At 44.1% G+C, this 18270-nt stretch overlaps 1 protein-coding gene across 2 annotated transcripts in view; it reads left to right on the top strand.

Annotated features, from left to right (window-relative positions):
- Positions 1-18270, top strand: part of CMIP (c-Maf inducing protein) — a 206629-nt gene that overhangs the window by 148046 nt on the left and 40313 nt on the right. Inside the window, exons 1-3 of one of the 2 annotated variants that reach the window (XM_060254530.1) lie at positions 1807-1942; positions 7605-7766; positions 11243-11284. In XM_060254530.1, the coding sequence (XP_060110513.1) occupies positions 1931-1942; positions 7605-7766; positions 11243-11284 (216 nt within the window). In that variant the 5' untranslated portion in view covers positions 1807-1930. Of the gene's footprint in view, positions 1-1806; positions 1943-7604; positions 7767-11242; positions 11285-18270 lie in introns of those variants that run through there. The other variant, XM_060254529.1, reaches the window with a different exon arrangement.

Raw genomic sequence — 18270 nt, 5'->3', positions numbered from 1 at the left:
TTAGAGTCAACCAAACTAGGCTAGATGGACGGATGATCTGATTCACTGGAGCATATGAAGCTGCCTGATACTGAAGTCTCATATCTCCTCTCCAGTTAAGAAGACTTCCAGGAGCAATCTAACTGTGACTCCATCCCTCCAAGACAAATGCCCAGGCTGGAAACCAAGTGACAAGTCAGGCAGATAGACAGACAGAGTTCCAGGGAACAGGTTTGATGGGCAAATGAGTGGGAATAGCCTATAGATTCTAAGGCAGCCATTCCACCATTGAGAAGCAGATACTTCAGATGCATGGCTTACTTAGATTCCCCAGGTAGCAATTAGGCAGGAATCAAAAGGTGGCACTAAGACACTTAAAAACAGGGACTTGATGCAGAAAGATGCCTGTATTTTCCACATGCCACACTTTTGTCTCCTTGATCCAGAAAGAAAAGCATAAAGATGTATGATTATCTAGTTTCAAGAGTTGGGAAAACCTCAGCTGATGAGGATTCTGGAAGAACTTGGCCAATGGTCCCTTCCCTGGGAAGTTTGTCCCCGCCTCCTTTGGCCTTGGATTAATGTGTTTCAAGTGAGTTATCATTCCTGGCTCTGTACTTTAGTCAAAATGTCATACACATGCTATTGCAGTGTGTACTTTTGCATTCTTCATCTACACCAGCTGTGTGAATACGGATGATAGATGATGGAGTTACCCCATGGTAACTTCCCACAGTAAAGAGAGATGGAGTCTTGGGGTAAACGTATCCCTGGATTGACCTGCACTTGCCTTTTGTGTTTTTGGTTCCATTCTTACCCACCCTCCAGTTTTGTCTTCCTCTCCAACCCCCTGTAAATTCTAAATATTTTAGGGTCCATGGAAGGGAAATAAGTACACTCTGCAGGGTATGGGGTTGTAGGACTGTGTGGCTTGGGCTGCCAGCCAATACGGTCTATTTATGAAACTTCAGGAAAAGGGTAGAAAATATACTGTGTGACTCATGAGATGTATGTGTGGGGTGGGATCACGTGGGAAACCTTGCCTTGCAAGTTTGTGCTTGGTGCAGAATAAAGAAGCTGGCACTCTTTTTGGAGCAGGGACTTGACTTTGCATGTGGGGGACTTGCACATTGGTGGTGTTTGTGTAAATAAAAGAAGTAATTTTTAAAACACAGGAAGTCAAGGGAGTGTTAAAAACCCTCTTCGCCTCTCAGCAGGGAAATAGAGATGACCACCTTACTCAAAAGCGTGCTCCATTTCCATCTGTGCTTTCCAGTTGTGAGCCCAAAATGGTGATTACATTCTGCTGAGTATTCCAAGGCCTGTTCTGAGGAACACAGCACCGCGGTCCAGGAACCAGTCCAAGATTGCCATAGCTGAAGTCTCTGGAGGACTGTCGTAGATCCTATTCTTTCTCTCATCCCACCCTCCCTCCCTCTGTTCTTCAGTGTTACTGTAACATTTCATAAAGATAACGGTGCATTATGCAAGCATATTTAAATGCCCTGTGGCCCGGAGAGCTGGAACCGAGTGAGAAAGAGACATTGATCTTTCTCTTCTTGCGACTCTTCCACGGTGGGAGCCTGGAGACAGATTGACCCCTCCATTTCAACACAACATCCTCCAGGCATCTGTAACCAGCCATTCCAGGTCTTTCCTCCTCCTCCCCTTTCACTATCAGGCAGTTTGTTCCCCTCCACCCTTCCGTTGTTTCTTCTCTCAACAGCAGCACTGGAAGGCTTTGCATTTCTCAGAGGGGAAGTATTTAAAAAGCTTTGCAGTGGGCTTAGTAAGCCCCTGCCCTTTTCTTTTTTTGTTTGTTTATCTTTTCAAAGGAAAGTTGCAAGGGAGAGTTAGGCAGCTTTCCAGAGGTCTGCCGCTTTCCTCCCAGCTCTAGCCGTTCTTCCCAGGCTGTTTCCCCGGACGTCAGCGCTGGAGGTCGGCTTCACAAATGGATTCTGAGGTGCGGGGAATGAAAGGCAGGGAGGGGTTTGGGGTGCTTGGGCCAGCCAGCAGTGTGGCTGTCTGGCTTCGGTCTGCTTTTTCGTTCGGAGGGTGTCTTGTTTATGTCATGGTTCAGTAACTGGCTCAGGGAGGGATCAACTTGCATCTTCCTTCCCTCTCCAGTTTGCTTTCATTCAGTGCTTGGGTAGAAATGCTTGTCAAGTTTGTGAGATCTATGCAAAGGATGTGCTGTGTTGATTTTTGCTTGTTGCTGTTTGTTGCAATGGTTAATACCTGAGAATTCATTTTAAGAGGTATTTTTCTTAATAGCAATCCTTGTTGGAAATGTTTGCTGTAAGTGCTGTTAGTTAATGCAGTATGTTTGCAAGGGCAACTGGCAGAATATGTACCATGACATCCCACAATTGAGCATCTGTGGTCCCTAAGAGGGTAGAAGACAGCTTAGATGTCTGATGAAGACCATATAGAGGATAAGCAAACAGAAGCTTCTTAGCTTTGCTGAAAATAGGGTGGTGGTTTTAATAACTCCTTATCAGGCCTCAGATTCAGTGGGAGCTCACAGGAGCGCATTTCCTGAACCTTTTCTGAGAGTTCCACCTCCTTGTCCATTGAATAGTATGTGCAGCTTCATAACAATCCCTGGATGAGCTCCACCACCTATTTTTCTACAAAATGACCCCTGCTCCTTATACATACCTATTGTTATTCACTGATATCCGTATGTTTTTTAAATGTTTTGTCTTTTGCTAATGGATAAAATAATCAACTGGCAGTAATGAGGATGAGAGAAATGTTTCCAGTCTCTTCTTTGCCAGTTCAAACTTGACTCTCTTTATACAGAGTGGTTTTAAAAAACCAGGGGCAGAATGTGAATAAGGAAAGGAAAGGTCCCCTGTGCAAGCACCAGTCGTTTCCAACTCTGGGGTGACGTTGCTTTCACGTTTTCATGGCAGATTTTTTACAGGGTGGTTTGCCATTGCCTTCCCCAATCATCTACACTTTCCCCGCAGCAAGCTGGGTACTCATTTTACCGACCTCGGAAGGATGGAAGACTGAGTCAACCTTGAGCCGGCTACCTAAAAAACCCAGCTTCTGCCAGGGATCGAACTCAGGTTGTGAGCAGAGCTTAGGACTGCAATACTGCAGCTTTAACACTGTGCACCACGGGGCTCTTCGTATGTGAATAAGGTCCTCATAAAAATGTCTTCCCTAATCCAAAGTCCCACAGATCTCTGAAGATAGAGGAAATTCTGGATGAATAGGGGCTAATCTGTTTTCTTCCATGATAGAGTCAATTCCTTGGTTCAAACCGGACCAAGTAGATCTTAGGCACTGGGGGGTCAGTAAAATGAGTTTGAGGTCTGTTGGAGTCAGTGCCAGTCTAACTTGTACTGAAGCATTTGGAATGCAAGTGTGTTTAAATGCTGGATTCACCCAATACTCAGCAGGGGGCATCTCGTATGTGCCACTATGGCAAGGCCTACTTAATTTATTTTGAGGGATGAGCTTGTGGTTCAGTTCCTTAGGAAGCAAAATGGGTCTGAGAGCAGCGGTTCTTTTGGAAGAACCATTTGAGATGGCTGGCCCCATTGGTTCCAGTACTGTATGTCTTTATGTACAGAACGTTAATGCACATATAAATTTGCATTTGATTTCTTTTGCTGATTTAATACACACTTAGGGAGATGAATGGTTTCTTCAGACAAGATGTCCTCTGTGGAGCGTGTGAAGGAATTATGGGAAGAACCAAGGAGGAGTTGCCAGTGATTGTTGACCAGTAGGCTGTCAGGAAGCAAGAGAGGCAACACATACTGTGTAGATTAGAGGCACTTAGTACTTACTGGCTGATCAGAGCACATTGCATTGTGGGATGCAGAGCTGGCTTACCCAAAGTAAAGGAGGGACTCGCTTGATGTTCTCCTGTTTGCTCAGTACCTTCTAAAGTGATGACAGCTGAATCATCTTGGAAACCCTCATCAGCATAACATTTAAAATTGTGTTTGACGGTGCATGGGGGGAGGTGGAAGCAGGGACTGTGGAAGCCCTTGTGTGCTACATTTTATTACATGCTCTATTCAGGCTTTTCTGCCAGATGTATGAGACACCACTCTTTTGTCTCTCTGTTTAGGCACACAGTTTTAATTCACAGGCAGACTGTAATTAAATCAACCATCATAGGTTTTTTCCCCAACTTGGTTGCTTTCAAAATGCCAGGCACAAAAGGCAGAACCTGTGCTTGTAGACAGTTCAGAATTCTATGCTTTCTTCATCTTCTCTCCCTCCCTCTCCCTGCCCTGTCTTGTTCTTTTTCTCACTGCCCTTTGGAGTGGTGAAATGGCTGTGCTTTTTAGTACATTATTAAGATTAAGCATAAAGCAAGATGCTGCCTAGGGAAGGCATTGATTGATGGACACATAAACATCGATCGGGCATGGAGGAGGATTCTCGAAAGCACGCTGCGTTAGCCAGTGGAAAACTGATCTTGTCAGACGGTGAGATGAACACGATAAAGACTCGATTGCCCTCTGTTCTGTAAATGATAAAATAGCAGCAGTGAACACCTCGGGAAGAGGGTTTTGGAGGAAGTATTGCTTACACTTAGGCTGATTATTAATCTATGTAAAGACATATGTGTGACATCAAATATGTTCTCCCACAATAGATACCAAGTTGTATTTTGATACACACGTCTTGATTTCTAGAATGGTGTGAAAATAGGACTTTTAAAATGCCATGTTGGTTGAAAGAATAATATCTGAAGAAGTGAAGAGTGACTCACGAAGGCTTGTTCCTCGCTGCAGATTGTCTTGTTCTTTAAGGTGTTACTGGGCTCTTGCTCTTTTCTACTGCTACAGAGAGACTAACACAGCTACCCATCTTGATATATGTTGGTAGAAACTTACAATACGAAATCTACCCTTTACAATGTCTGGCAACCCAACAGAGCAGAAACCAGGGGGTTGCATAGAGTGGGGATGTGGAAGTTCCCTTTCCCACACTTAAGTAAGCTTCAGATCACACAACCAGACATGGCTCAGTGACAGAATCTCTGCCTTGCATATGGAAGGCACCAGTTCAGTCCCCGGCATCTGCAGTTAATAGGTGAGGCAGTAGCTGACAGGGCCATAGCCAGGATTTCATATTTGGTGGGGCCCACAGTAGGATTTGTTGTTTCGGGAGGGCCAGGAGGCCACCCAGTCTCAGCACTGTAAGCTGTCTTGAATTCCGCAAGCTAACCCCACTTTGCCTGGGCAGTCACAGCAGCTCTGCTCCCCCACCCCTTTCTTATGTGCCCCTCTCTCAGAGAGACAGACTCTTGACTCTCCCCACACACATACACACACACTTTGCTCTGCACGCTGTGTTATGGAAGGGGAGGAAAAAAAGCGAAAAGACCAGCAGCAATTATGCTACTTGTTCAAAGTGGCGGTAAGCAAAGGGGACAGATTAGGGACCCTCCAGTGGAGGGACCATACAGTTGGAAGGGGGGGTTGAAAGAATGGGCCTACAGGCCTGGTAGGTGATGAAAAGACCTGAAACCCGGAGAGCCACTGCCAAAGTAAACAATACCAACTTTGATAGACCAATGGTCTAAGTTGATATCAGGCAGGACTTTCTTTATAGAAAAAACCCAGCAGGAACTCATTTACATTTTGGGCCACACCCATGACACCAGGCCAGCCAGAACTGTGTTCCTGTGCATTCCTGCTAAAAATTTTAAAAGCCCTGGTATCAGGTAGCTTCATGTGTAGGGAAGTAGAAACTGTAATTAAATCAGCAACTGGCACGTTTTTCAGCTTAGCTGTTTTCAAAATGGGGAAGCCAGTAATCAGTCTATGCTGCAGAAAGCAGGGAGATGTGATACTTCATATCTATTGTCTCTGTGATGCCTGGAATAATTCTGCAGGTTACTGTTAATGTTTGATATACTACCACTTATAATGCATTATGTCTACATAAAACGATTGGTTTAATATCAGGTTGTTATTAACACGTCTGTCGTCAGTTGGCAAAACAGTTTGGACAAAATCTGGAAAGGTCTCTTTGGTAGTCTTGGTTTCAAGAATAGTTTGATAAGGTTTTTAATATTGCCAGGGCTGGATTAAGGTCAGCTGATGCCCTATGCCCAGCCCACCAGTGGTTCCCCTTAGCCCTTCCACGGCGTAACCAACAAGGCATTAAGACTCAACAAGTGCTGAAGGTAAAATAAGAGATTAAAAATTCAGCTTTCTTCCAGGCCAGATCCCATAACTGCATTAAATATAAATTTAAAATATTTTTAACACTAAAGAGCTGTGGTGTCCCCCCTCTGTGGTGTCCCCCCTTCCCTTGCCTCCCCTCCAACCATGTGCTTACTTTGCTTAATGGTTATTGCACGATGGATAAACTTATGGGGGGGGGGACTTCATTCTAATATGGGATAGCTTCCTTTAGCTAACTTGGGGGGGACTTTATTTCTTGAACTCTGAAATGGACATCCAGACAGAACTGTTCAGGGGGACTTAATTTTGTTAGTGGAACTGTGTGGCATTATAGCAAATTGAAGGGGGGGATTTTCATATTTCTTATCACAGGGTAGGGAGCTAACAGTCAATGGCTTGCATAAGACCATCAAATGGGTTTAAAAAAACCCACTGTGGGACGTTTCCCAAATCTAAGTCAATGGTTGATTACAGACCGACACTTTGGGCCGACTCAGAGACGCCTGGAGGGGGAAGGGTGCAAGTGAGGTGACTTGGTGGTGTGGAACTGCCAAGCCGCCCCAAGCTGGTCCCGTTTTTTTTCTCTCAGGAACCATTCAGAGCGCTGGAGCACTTGTGCGCATTAGCACTTGCCCTCCAGGTTAAAAAAAAGGGAATCTGGCTTCTGGGTTGCCCAGCCACCTCACGGATGGGATGCGGGCGGCATGCAGGTGAGCAAGTGGACACTCCAGGATGGCTCTTTTTGAGCTGACCCAATTCAGGATGCTTCCAAGCCGCCTCAGAATGCCCATCTGTTCTCAGCCTATGTTCTCTTTATCCCTCCCCCTTCCTGAGTGGAGCAGTTCACATCCTGAGCAGAATATTACTGCTATAGTCTTAAATATGTAATCTTAAAATGGGCAGTGGGCAGCTCTGCCCTGCACAGCTCCAGATTGCTGCTGTGTGGGGCTTCATGTGTTAATGAGTGACTGCTCACGAGCACAGTTTAGAGGGAACACTGCTCCCAGTACTATAACACACTACTCTTTCAGTGATGAGTTGCTAACCAGAGTGATTTGTCAGTTGCAACTGGTTATGAAAAGACCTCTTATTTCAGTTTTTTTTGTGTGGTCGATTTTGACCTGTTAACCCATCCCTCCCCCCACATGACTTCTTTCCTCAAGATATACAAGTTGGAAATAAATGGTTGAGAAGCAGACTTCAACAGTTGATTCCTTATCCATTTCCTAAAAATCTTAAGACAAAAATATATAAATTACTACCAAAATATTTTGAAAGGCACACTCCCTTCATGCTTAAACATGACCAGCTCTCTCATAAGGTGCATTTGATTAAAATGCAGGATCATTTTATGCCTAAATAGCATGTAGAATGTTGCATATTTTTGCAGTTTCTTAATGGTTACTTAACCTAACATCTGCTCTTCCTTGTTTCTGTTTACAAAACTTCTCTTTTTAGAAAAAGATCTACAAGTATAAGAAGGTGCTGAGTAACCCAAGCCGCTTGGAGGTTGTACTGAAAGAGATTCGAACTTTGGTGGACATGGCGCTAACGTCTCCTTTGCAGGATGAATCCATCCATCAGGCTCCGCTGGAGATTGTCTCCAGGCTGCTCTCAGAAGTAAGCTCTTCTTGATTTTCTTTGTTGCTCTTTTTCTGTTGAAACAGAAAAAAAGTTTAAACATCCAGAAGAGCCAGTGTGGAGTAGTGGTTAAGTGTGTGGACTCAAACTGGGAGATCAGAGTTTGATTCCTCATTCCTCCACTTGCAGAGCTCTCTCAGCCCCACCTACCTCACAGGGTGTCTGTTGAGGGGAGAGGAAGTGAAGGTGATTATAAGCTGCTCTGAGACTCTGGATGGGGTATAAATCCACTCACCTCCTCCTCCTTTGTGTCAACTGCTGCCTGGGGAAGGAATAGATTCCTCTCGATTGTTTTGCAAAATCCCTGCTTTGTTGGTTTCAAACTTTGTGAGACATCTTATGAGCCATGCGGTCAAGGAGACCCTATACAAATCTGCCTGCTTATTGTGAGGGGGTGGGATTGGGGGGGAACTCAGCCTACATCACAGGTTTCTTTTTGTGAAGATAAAATTGGAAGAGAGGAGATCAATGTGGTAAGCTGATTTTATGCTCCCACTGAGGAGAAAAGCAGTTATAATAAATGTGTAAATAAACCAACTCCCAAACAGCTTATAGAACTAGTATATCTACTCAGTTGATACTACTTTAAAATATACTGAATGCAGTCACTCCCTAGTTATGTACACTGAAGTCATGGTGATTTCCTTAAGAAAAGTTACCTGCTTAGTTAAAATCAGAGGGACTTCAAATAGAACATACTTTTTGGCTCATTCGTGCCCATAATACATCAACTGACAAGACAGTACTTATAAAACCTCAGTAATTGCCAGTGGCCTCAGTGAGAAAGAAGTGGGTCTTCTGTTTTCTCCTAAGGGCGTGTAGTGTTGGACTGTGCCATATCTCACTGAGTCATCCGGTGCCACAGAGATGGATCCATCACAGGGAAGTCCTTGCTCTAGACCAGGGATGTCGAACTCATTTGTTATGAGTGTCGGATCTGACATCAATGAGACCTTGTTGGGCCGGGCCATGTCAGGTTGGGCCGAGCCATGTCAGGACGGGCCATGTGTGTTCCTATTTAAGATTAGGTAGCAGAGATATAAACTTTATAAAGGACACAGACAAATACAATTAAATATATATTTTTTAAAAACTTAAAACATTAGCACTCATTGGTTTTAAAGGTGCTTTCTTTGTATCTCTCCCATGGGATCCAGGAAACTGGACAAAGGAAGCTCTGGCTCTTTCCTTCCTTCCCCAGGGGACTGGAGGGGAGCCTTAGCCAAAGGAAGGAAGAGAGGCTTTGGCTCAGTAGCTCTGCTATTGAGAGAGCCTCGAAAAAAAAGCTCTGCCTTACCCCCCTTCCTTCACAAGGGAGGAGCCTCAGCCAATGGAGAAAATAGAGGTTTTGCTCTGTAGCTCCTGTGCAGTTAAGCAAGCCTTGCAAAGCAAGCTGTTATGCAGAAGGAAGCAAGATATAGGGAGAAGGAAGCAGATGACAGCCAGTTGTTCAGGGGCCTGATAGGAGACTTCTGGGGGCCTGATTCGGCCCCCAGACTGCATGTTTGACACCCCTGTGTAGACCCTCAGATGAGTTCCAGCACAGCCTAGAGGAGTCTCCTTGTTAGGGTGCTCTCTTATGTCACATACCTGATGACCTGCAGTGTGCATACTGGGGACTAAGCACATGTAAATGAGACCCAGGCCTCTTCCTGCATGCCAGAAAAAGGATGCAGAATCAATTCCAGCATCTGCAAGCTTTTCCAAGGTTTGGAGCCATGAAATTTTCCAAGTGGAGCCATAATGGTTCTACCAAGCCTAATCTACCTGTTCCTTTATTTTCTTCTCAAAACATTTCTCTGTACTTTTAAACTCAAAAATTTAAACCTTGCTAACGTGGAGGCTTAAAAAAACCCCTACCAACAGTTTTATTTTAAAGTGTTGTAAGGACTTGAAATAAAGTGACACATTCCAGAACACTCCCAGGAACCAATTCCCAAGAGCCAGTTAAAAGATTAGAAGATATTTGTCTGAAGCTAACCTCTTCTGATGATGAAGTGTTCGGTTTCATATGTCCAACATCACCAGGGGAAAATTAGAGGAGGAAGTGCATTTTTCAGCAGTTTTTTTTCTTTTCTTTTGCTTTGCTGTTAAATTCTTTTGATAGAAGCCAGATTATTCCTCATCTCTTCAGGAAACATGGAAGCCTCACTGAACTTACTGTAAATTCAAGAAAGTTGGTTCTTTATATCTATTGTATGACTGTTGATGTGTCATTAAAAATGTAAAATCTCAGGACTGAGAAGAGGACATTTTACACCAGTATTCCTCAGTGCCTCCATTTGTCAGCAAGGTCTTCTGATGAGGAGAATGCATGCTTTTTAGAGATGAAAATATCTGTTGTTACCTGACCTTGGTTACTAAGAAATACACTTCTGTGGGAAGGGCCACAGACATAGCAGAACCTTAAAAGAGCAACAGCCGGAGCAGTAACAGTAGGAGCCATGATATTATCAGAGAGCCAATGTGAAGTAGTAGTTACAGTATTTGGATCAGGTCCAGGGAGACCTAGGGTTTCGATCAGGATCAGGAGACCTAGGGTGCTGAATAATGCAGTTTCAATAATGCACATGCTAAATAATGCAGTTTCAATCCACTTCAACAAATGGATTTTGCCGTTTCACACAGTAAAATCCAGTTGCAAAGTCACTGAAAGTGGATTGAAAGGGCATTCTTTAGTGTGTGTGTGAAAGCACCCCCTAGGTTCAAATCTCAGCTCAGCATGGACTCCCTACTGGGTGTCCTGGGGCAAATATATTTCTTGCGGCCTAACATCTCACAGAGTTGTTGTAAGAATAAGATGAACATGGGAGCTCCTTTGCAAAAAGGTGTAATTAATGAAAAAGAACAATAAGTGAATCTAAAGATGAATGAAAGGGCACATTTGACTTCAATCCAGTGCAGGCAGTGCTGTCAATGTCATCATCATCATGTCTTGATATTCTTTTATTGTCCATTGGAGGAAACACCACTTACATTGGAGGGAAGACTTCAAACCTTAATCAGAGTAGTCAAATAGGGTAGGATCAACCCTAGTGGGGTAGAAAAAGTCTTCACCTACTTCCTTGTCATCAAGGGAACCATACAGTCCTCTCCAACTAACTTAGATACGTCCCCATTGTTTCTAGTTGGGCCCTTAAATACAAGGCCAACGAAGAGGTCTAGTGCAGTGTAATACTTGAAATGTCAGTCTGGGATCCAGATTCAAATCCCTGCTCTCCCATGGGTGCTTGCTGGATAAACATGGGGCAGTAACACACGCAGTAACTTCACAGGGTTTTTGTGAGAACAAAATAGAGAAGGAAAACGATGTTAGTCACTTTGGGTTTTCACTGGGGAGAAAGGAGGGGCAGAAAGGAAGTACGTAAATAAATGTATATTGCAGAACAACACCAAACTGCTAATTGATCTTTATTTTTTAAAATAAGTTTTTTTGTACTATTTTTTTTTTCCAGAATACCAATTTAACCGCTCAAGAGCATGAAAACATTATCGTGGTAAGTGTAGACATCTTTTGCCAATCAACTTCATGTCAAATTTCTTTTTCTTGAACTTCCCATTCACTTCTCTTTAATTGTCTCCTCTTCTGCATATCCTGTACTACAAATGTACACTGGTTTAATTCAGAGGGTGAGAAATGCCCTTCTTACTTCCTAACCCCAATACAGCTCCCACATGCCTTAATGCAAGGCTGGAGGGAACTTCGATAGTTTACCTTTTATGGAGTACTCATCCACAGTGTTGCTGTAGGATCAGGAAGCTCAGATTCTGACTCTGTGTGCTGACATTTTTCGCAGCCATACATTTGAACACAATGGCAGCACTTGGATGCCACACAAACCTCAAATTTTTACAGTGAGAATGGACCAAAGATTTGAAGCTTATATTCTCCATCAGTGCTCCCCTTGTGTGCAGCACTGGAATTGCAAACCTGGGAGTCTTCAATAAATGGCAGTTTGTCGTGACATTCAAATCACATCTTTTAACTGATTGTTATAATCAGGGGTGGAATTCTAGCAGGAGCGCCTTTGCATATTAGGCCACACACCCTGACGTAGCCAATCCTCCAAGAGCTTACAAAAAAGAGCCTTGTAAACTCTTGAAGGATTGGCTACATCATTGGGGTGTGGTCTAATATGCAAAGGAGCTCCTGCTAGAATTCCATCCCTGGTTATCATCCTTCTTGCTTACAACCCCAGCTGCTGAAAGAGGCCTATTTGGATAGAGAGCCAGTTTGGTGTAGTGGTTGAGTGCACCAACTTTAATCTGGGAGAACCGGATTTGATTCCCCACTCTTCCACATTCACCTGTTGGGTGACCTTGGGTCAGTCACAGTTCTTGAAAGAACTGCTTTCTCAAGAGCAGTTCTCGAAAGAGCTCTGTCAGCTCTCACAGGGTGTCTGTTGTGAGGAGGGGGAAGGAAAGGAGATTGTAAGAAGTTCTGAGACTCCGAGTGAAGGGCAGGACATAAATTGAATCTCCTCTTCTCCTCTGTTCTCTTCCTTAGAAAACTGCAGTTGATTGAAAACTTTCTGGTTTGCAGTTTTAACACTTGCCCTGTTCTTATGTCCCAGTGAACACATGTACATCTTGCATGTATGCGCATACACCTGTTTGTAAGAAAGATCCAATGCACGTTCACTTTATAAGTGGAACCAGGGACCAGTGCCTGGATAAATCTGGGGTTTAAGCTGTATGTGCATTGAATGTAATGTCAGAATTATTCAATACCCATATAAAGAAAAATAAAGTGTACACGATACACAGATCTTATATATGTTCCCTGCAGATTCTGAATAGAGCTACTGTGCATGAAGGAAGGGAAGAGAAAGATTGAATTTGAGGTCTTTGGTTTGTTCCATCTGAAAGCAACTATAACTTCTGTTCCGTTTATTTGATTAAGACTGTATCACAAAGCAATAGTACAAAATGCAAATTGTAAAGTCATCACGAATATTCCAAAGCATGTTGTAACAAAGCTCATTAGGGAATAGACGTGAAAGGGAAAGTTGGAAGAAATAATCAGATTCCTATTTTAAAAATTAGTTTTCTGCTACCTATATCAGATAATCATCCTGATGTAACAACCATCTGCACCTTATTTTCCGAGCACCTATTGGACCTTATTCTGTTTTGTGAGTGACCTAATTATTTAAATCAGCAAAGTATTTGCTTGATTGAGACACAGGAGAACATGAATTACAAAGACACTGGTTGGATCCAGCAATGTGCAAGTGGAACTGTGAACAGACTTTATGCAGTTCTGCTTGTGCAAGACCTTGCACAACACCAAGGGATTTCCTCCCTACTTTAGCGCTCAGAAATTGGTTGCACAATTACAGCCTATCTCCAGACTAAAGAGATCAGCCCCCCTTCAGAAAATGGATGCTTTGGAGAGTTCACTCTATGACATTGTACCCACTTGTCAGGCTCCATCCCCAAATTACCAGGAGTTTCCCAACCTGGATCTGGCAACTCTACCCCTCCAACCTCCCCCCCCCCCCACAGACACACACTGGTGGCCAGGGGGATCTGGCAACCTTAGTCCAACTTCAGATTTTTGAATTTAGTATTCCTGTATTATTTTGACATACCTGGTTTCCAGTGACATAAAGTCATACAGATTATTGTTCCTTGCTGGAAACATGTCATCTTGATAGGGGGCTATGATGGGCTCAGTTGTAACTTGAGATAAGAATTTCTAAATTGGTCGCACCTTCACAACCACAGCTGTTTCCCTTGCCACCTCCCTCATTCTATTTGGTTGGACCTAACAGTACCATGTCAGGACTATCCCTCTTGTTCATTTCTTCTTAGGATGCTATTTTTATAGATGGTGGTAGCACTGGAAGGCCATGTAACCCCATAGAAGCAGCAGGGACCACTAGGATCAGACACAGGACCTGAGTTAGTTATCAGGACTGGGGCTAGAGACCGTGAGGGTACAGGTCTTACCCAAACCCACCTATTCTGAGTCCACATCCAGTTCCAGCTCTAGTTACAATTCTAATCAGAGGTGCTAATGTTTTCAATTAACTCGTTAAATGAAGGGAGGGGAATCGCTATTCCTGCTCTCCCCAGGACCAATAATAAAAATTGTAATGGTGCCAGCAATTTATCAGAGAGGTGAAGATTGCCTCTCCATCATTCTAATTTCATTTCAGCTGCAGGCGATTTCCAGGAGACTTGTTCAGTAATCTAATCTAGGATGTTGCTGTCACCTGGTCGTTTCATGCCTCGCCGAATCTTCCAGCAAAAAGTGACACACCAGCGAATCTCGCCAGGTGTGAATTGCACTTAACCACCACTCAGGAGTCCACTTGAGCTGGGTGGTAGTCATGGCAATCAATTTCCAAAGCAACAGTTGCCTTCCTTTCAATCCCAAATAGTGCCTAGGTTAATTTGTGCTCCTAGTTAATACCTAATAGCAATGGGCGCAAAATGTGCTGGAAGAAAAAGGAGAGGGCGAAATTATTCGAGGACGCTCTGTTTGGGAGTTAGCGGCAGAAACCCCTGAAGGTTCAAGCGGCTCTTGACATGAAGCAGACTTGGGTGAGAAGGAGGCATCCAAGATGGTGATTATGGTTCCTGTGAGTGGCCAACCAAGCTCAAGGTGCCTGTACTGATCTTGGTAACAAGAGTAAGTAGAGAGGGTGTGCTGAGAAAGTAATACTGTTTGAAAAGTGGGAAATTATTCAGACAAGTAGAACTCTGAGGCATTGCTTCTGTTACTTTTTATATTTATATATGACCTGAAAAACCCACCTCTGATTGATACATACCACTAACTTATATTTACACATACCTCCTCTTCCACTTGGTATTAGTTGCAGTGTATCTCCTGAATATTTCAAACATTGTAATGGTACGATATAATTTTGATAATTGTGGTTTGCTTTATTTTTATTGTATTTATTAATTTTTCCAAAAAAAGTGTGTGTTGATTAAAAAAGAAGAGAAGAATTGGAGTCAGACTGGCGACTGAACTCCTTGTTCTCTTTCCCATGGGGACATCCCTAGATCAGCTTGAGAGATGCATTCTAGAGTTCTATGCTTCCCAGGCAGGCAGAGACCTGATACGGATTGGGATTGTGACATACAAAGAGAAGGGTCTTAAATTTCTCCCTCCCTCCAAGTCATTTTCTGAACTTGAAATGATTCCAGGGAGCTGTTTGCCCTGCTGAGGAAAAAGTAACATGTGCCCATCAGTACTTGTGGAGCCCCCAGTGAGGCAAATAACAATTCTCTGGAGAGTCTTCTCCATGCCCCCCCAGCATGCAAAACTCAACCAAAGCTCTCCACCCCTTTAAAATATTTCCAAGAGATGGATCTAGATTATTGGATTTCAGAAAGAAATTGGATGAAGAAGAATTAAGAGAATTTCTTTTAACAGCAGAACTTCGCACCAGGGCTTTTTTTGTAGCAGGAACTCCTTTGCATGTTAGGATACACCCTCCTGATGTAGCCAGTCCTCCTGGAGGTTACAATAGGCCCTGTACTAAGAGCCCTGTAAGCTCTTGGAGAATTGGCTACATCAGGGGGATGTGGCCTAATATGTAAAGGAGTTCCTGCTACAAAAAAAGCCCTGCTTCACACTAAATGGGACAAAGACTTGAAGACAGTTTTGGCTCTTCCCATGCATTGTTCCTTTTACACATGAAGCTGCCTTATACTAAATCAGACCCTTGTTCCATCAAAGTGTTGTCTACTGGGACTGGCAGTGGCTTTCCAGAGTTCCAGGCAGAGGTCTTTCACATCACCTACTACTTGGTCCTTTTTAATCTGGAGATGCTGGGGATTGAACCTAGGACCTTCCGCATGCAAAGCAGGTGCTCTATCCCTCAGCCACAGCCCCTCTGGTGTCCTTGTGGTGTTTTTGGCCATCTCACCTCTCAGGTGGGGGAGGCATTGAAGGAGTTGAGACATAGGGGCAGGGAACCAAAGTGTTAGAAAGATATAGTGCAAACTGTCTCTGCTGTTGTTTAAACGGATACCAGGAATCCCTTTGCTGTTGTTTAAACGGATACCAGGAATCCCTTTGCTGAAGGACAGCAAAGCCCCAGGGCCTCCCCACTGTGCTAAGAACCCTTTGTTCTAGAATTACGTTGTAATTTTCAATGGGAGACCACACTGACATGATTTCATTACATGAATCGCATCAACCGTAATGCATTTATGGCATGTAACTGCATTGAGTTGCCTAGTGATGGACAGGTAAGGATGAGCCCAATGACTGGAAAATAAAAGGTTTGTTTTGTTGCGGGGGGGGGGGGGCAAGACTTCAAAGGAGTCAGAAAAGCTCAGATGCTTCCACAAGGCAAGCCGTCTTTTTGCTGCAGACACTCCTGAACCCTGCGCGGCTGTGGTAAATATGGGAACATGCTCTATGCTGGGCCACCCTTGAAGACAACCCAGAGACTTCAACAGTTTCAGAATGAGCTAGCCTAACTTTTGTTAGGGGCTAGCTGTCAGGAGCCCTCACCTAGATGGCTTAGGCTAGGTTGATCTTGTCAGATCTTGGAAGCTAAGGGAGGCTGTCCCTGGATGGGAGGCCTCCAAGGAATACCAGGGTCATGATGCAGAGGCAGGCAATGGCAAGCCACCTCAGTTTGTCTCTTGCCTTGAAAACTCTGTGGGGTTGCCATAGGTTGGCTGCCACTTGACTGCACTTTTCACCGCCACCACAGCCAAGAGGAATTCATCTTGCCTGTTTTAAAAAGTTATGTTGCCTATCAAGTTTGTTTCTGAATTCAATATGAGATACGGATTCTGACCTTAAAAGCTCTGAATGGGCTAGGGCAGGGGTGGCCAAACTGTGGCTCAGGAGCCTCATGTGGCTCTTTCACACATATTGTTAAAGTTAAAGTTGCTTGATTTCCACCTCTCCCTCCCTTCTCCCTTCCCATCTGTTTATTATCCTTCCTTCCTTCCTTCCTTCCTTCCTTCCTTCCTTCCTTCCTTCCTTCCTTCCTTCCTTCCTTCCTTCCTTCCTTCCTTCCTTCCTTCCTTCCTTCCTTCCTTCCTTCCTTCCTTCCCTCCCTCCTTCCCTCCTTCCTTCCTTCCTTCCTTCCTTCCTTCCTTCCTTCCTTCCTTCCTTCCTTCCTTCCTTCCTTCCTTCCTTCCTTCCTTCCTTCCTTCCTTCCTTCCTTCCTTCCTCCCCTCCCCTCCCCTCAACATCTGAAGTTTATTCTATGTGGCTCTTAAGCTCAGCCATAGCCAGGATTTAAAAGTCGGGGGGCTTTTTAAAAAGTCAGGGAGCACCTTTTCCCATCCACTGCGGAGCTTGCCACTTCTCAGAAGCTTTCTGCGGTTGGGGCAAAATCTAGAGGCTCTGAATGTGGCCAAGTTGAGGCAGCCAGCCCTAACATTCTGGAGTCAAGAAGGGGAACTGCACCTTGCATGCAAGCAGCGGGGTTTCCTTCCACCTCCTTCTCCCCCACCCCAGCACTTGGTAGCCAGCAGCTCTGTCCATCCCCATCAACCCATCTATCCATCCCCACTTCCCAGCAACTTCCTTCGCCTCCCTACTCCCCACTTGCTGCTTTTGCTGTTGCAATGCACTGTGCCATATTTAGCTCTCCTGGCTCTGGCTGCCACCGCTGATGCTTCATCAGCTCAGCCATGGCAAAAAAAAGAAAAAAAAACAGACTGCACCCTGGAGAGCCCCCGGAGAGGGAGTCAGGGGGCTCTGCCTGGAAGTCAGGGGGCAATGCCCCCACAACAACCTTGTGTCTACAGGCCTGCTCTTATGTTAAGGAAGTTTAGCCACCCCTGGACTAGGACTTACATAGCTCAAAGACTGGCTTTTCCCATAGTCCCCTGCTCACCAATTATGGCATTCTAATTGCTTCATTCTAGTTATTTCCTCCACTTCCAATGGCTGGTTTGGCACCTAGCAGAGACTACTCCTTTTCTATAGGGGCTCCAGAACAGGTTCTTCAAAGAAGTGAGGTGACACATTCTCTGGGTTTTAAGAGGCCCTCCTGCCTTGGAAACTCTGTGGGGTCATCATAAGTTGGCTGCAAGTTGACAGCACTTTACGCACACACTAAGGCCATTTTATTTTGAGGGCTTTTAATTAGGTTTAAGCTGCAGGCATTTTCTTAAAGAGAGGTGTTATTGGTTGTAATGGCAAGTCCAAGTTTGCTCAGTGCCTGGATTGGAGGCCTTTTGGCACTGTTTGGGCTGCTTTGAGCTCCTCTGTGAAAGACAGATGGAATATAATTTTTTTTAAAAGTCTGCAAGAAATATTTTTACTGGCTTTCCCATCCACTTAACATCTATGTTAGTCATTTGTGTCAAAAGAAAAAAGAATGTGGTGCTTTCCAATCTGAGAAAGCTTGTTCGGCATGTTTACTTTTTTCTTACTTCATGCATTTCCTGGATGCTTGTGTCATTATTACTCAGAATTTTAAAAAGAAATTTATATTTTAAAAAATATGGAAAAGAAGATAAAATATGGAAAAGAAGATAGAATATCAAG

This window comes from Heteronotia binoei, chromosome 14, assembly GCF_032191835.1.
Source record: "Heteronotia binoei isolate CCM8104 ecotype False Entrance Well chromosome 14, APGP_CSIRO_Hbin_v1, whole genome shotgun sequence".
Classification (NCBI taxonomy): Eukaryota; Metazoa; Chordata; class Lepidosauria; order Squamata; family Gekkonidae; genus Heteronotia; species Heteronotia binoei.
The sequence above is the reverse complement of the archived record's forward strand: the minus strand, read 5'-3'. Positions and strand labels throughout refer to the sequence as shown.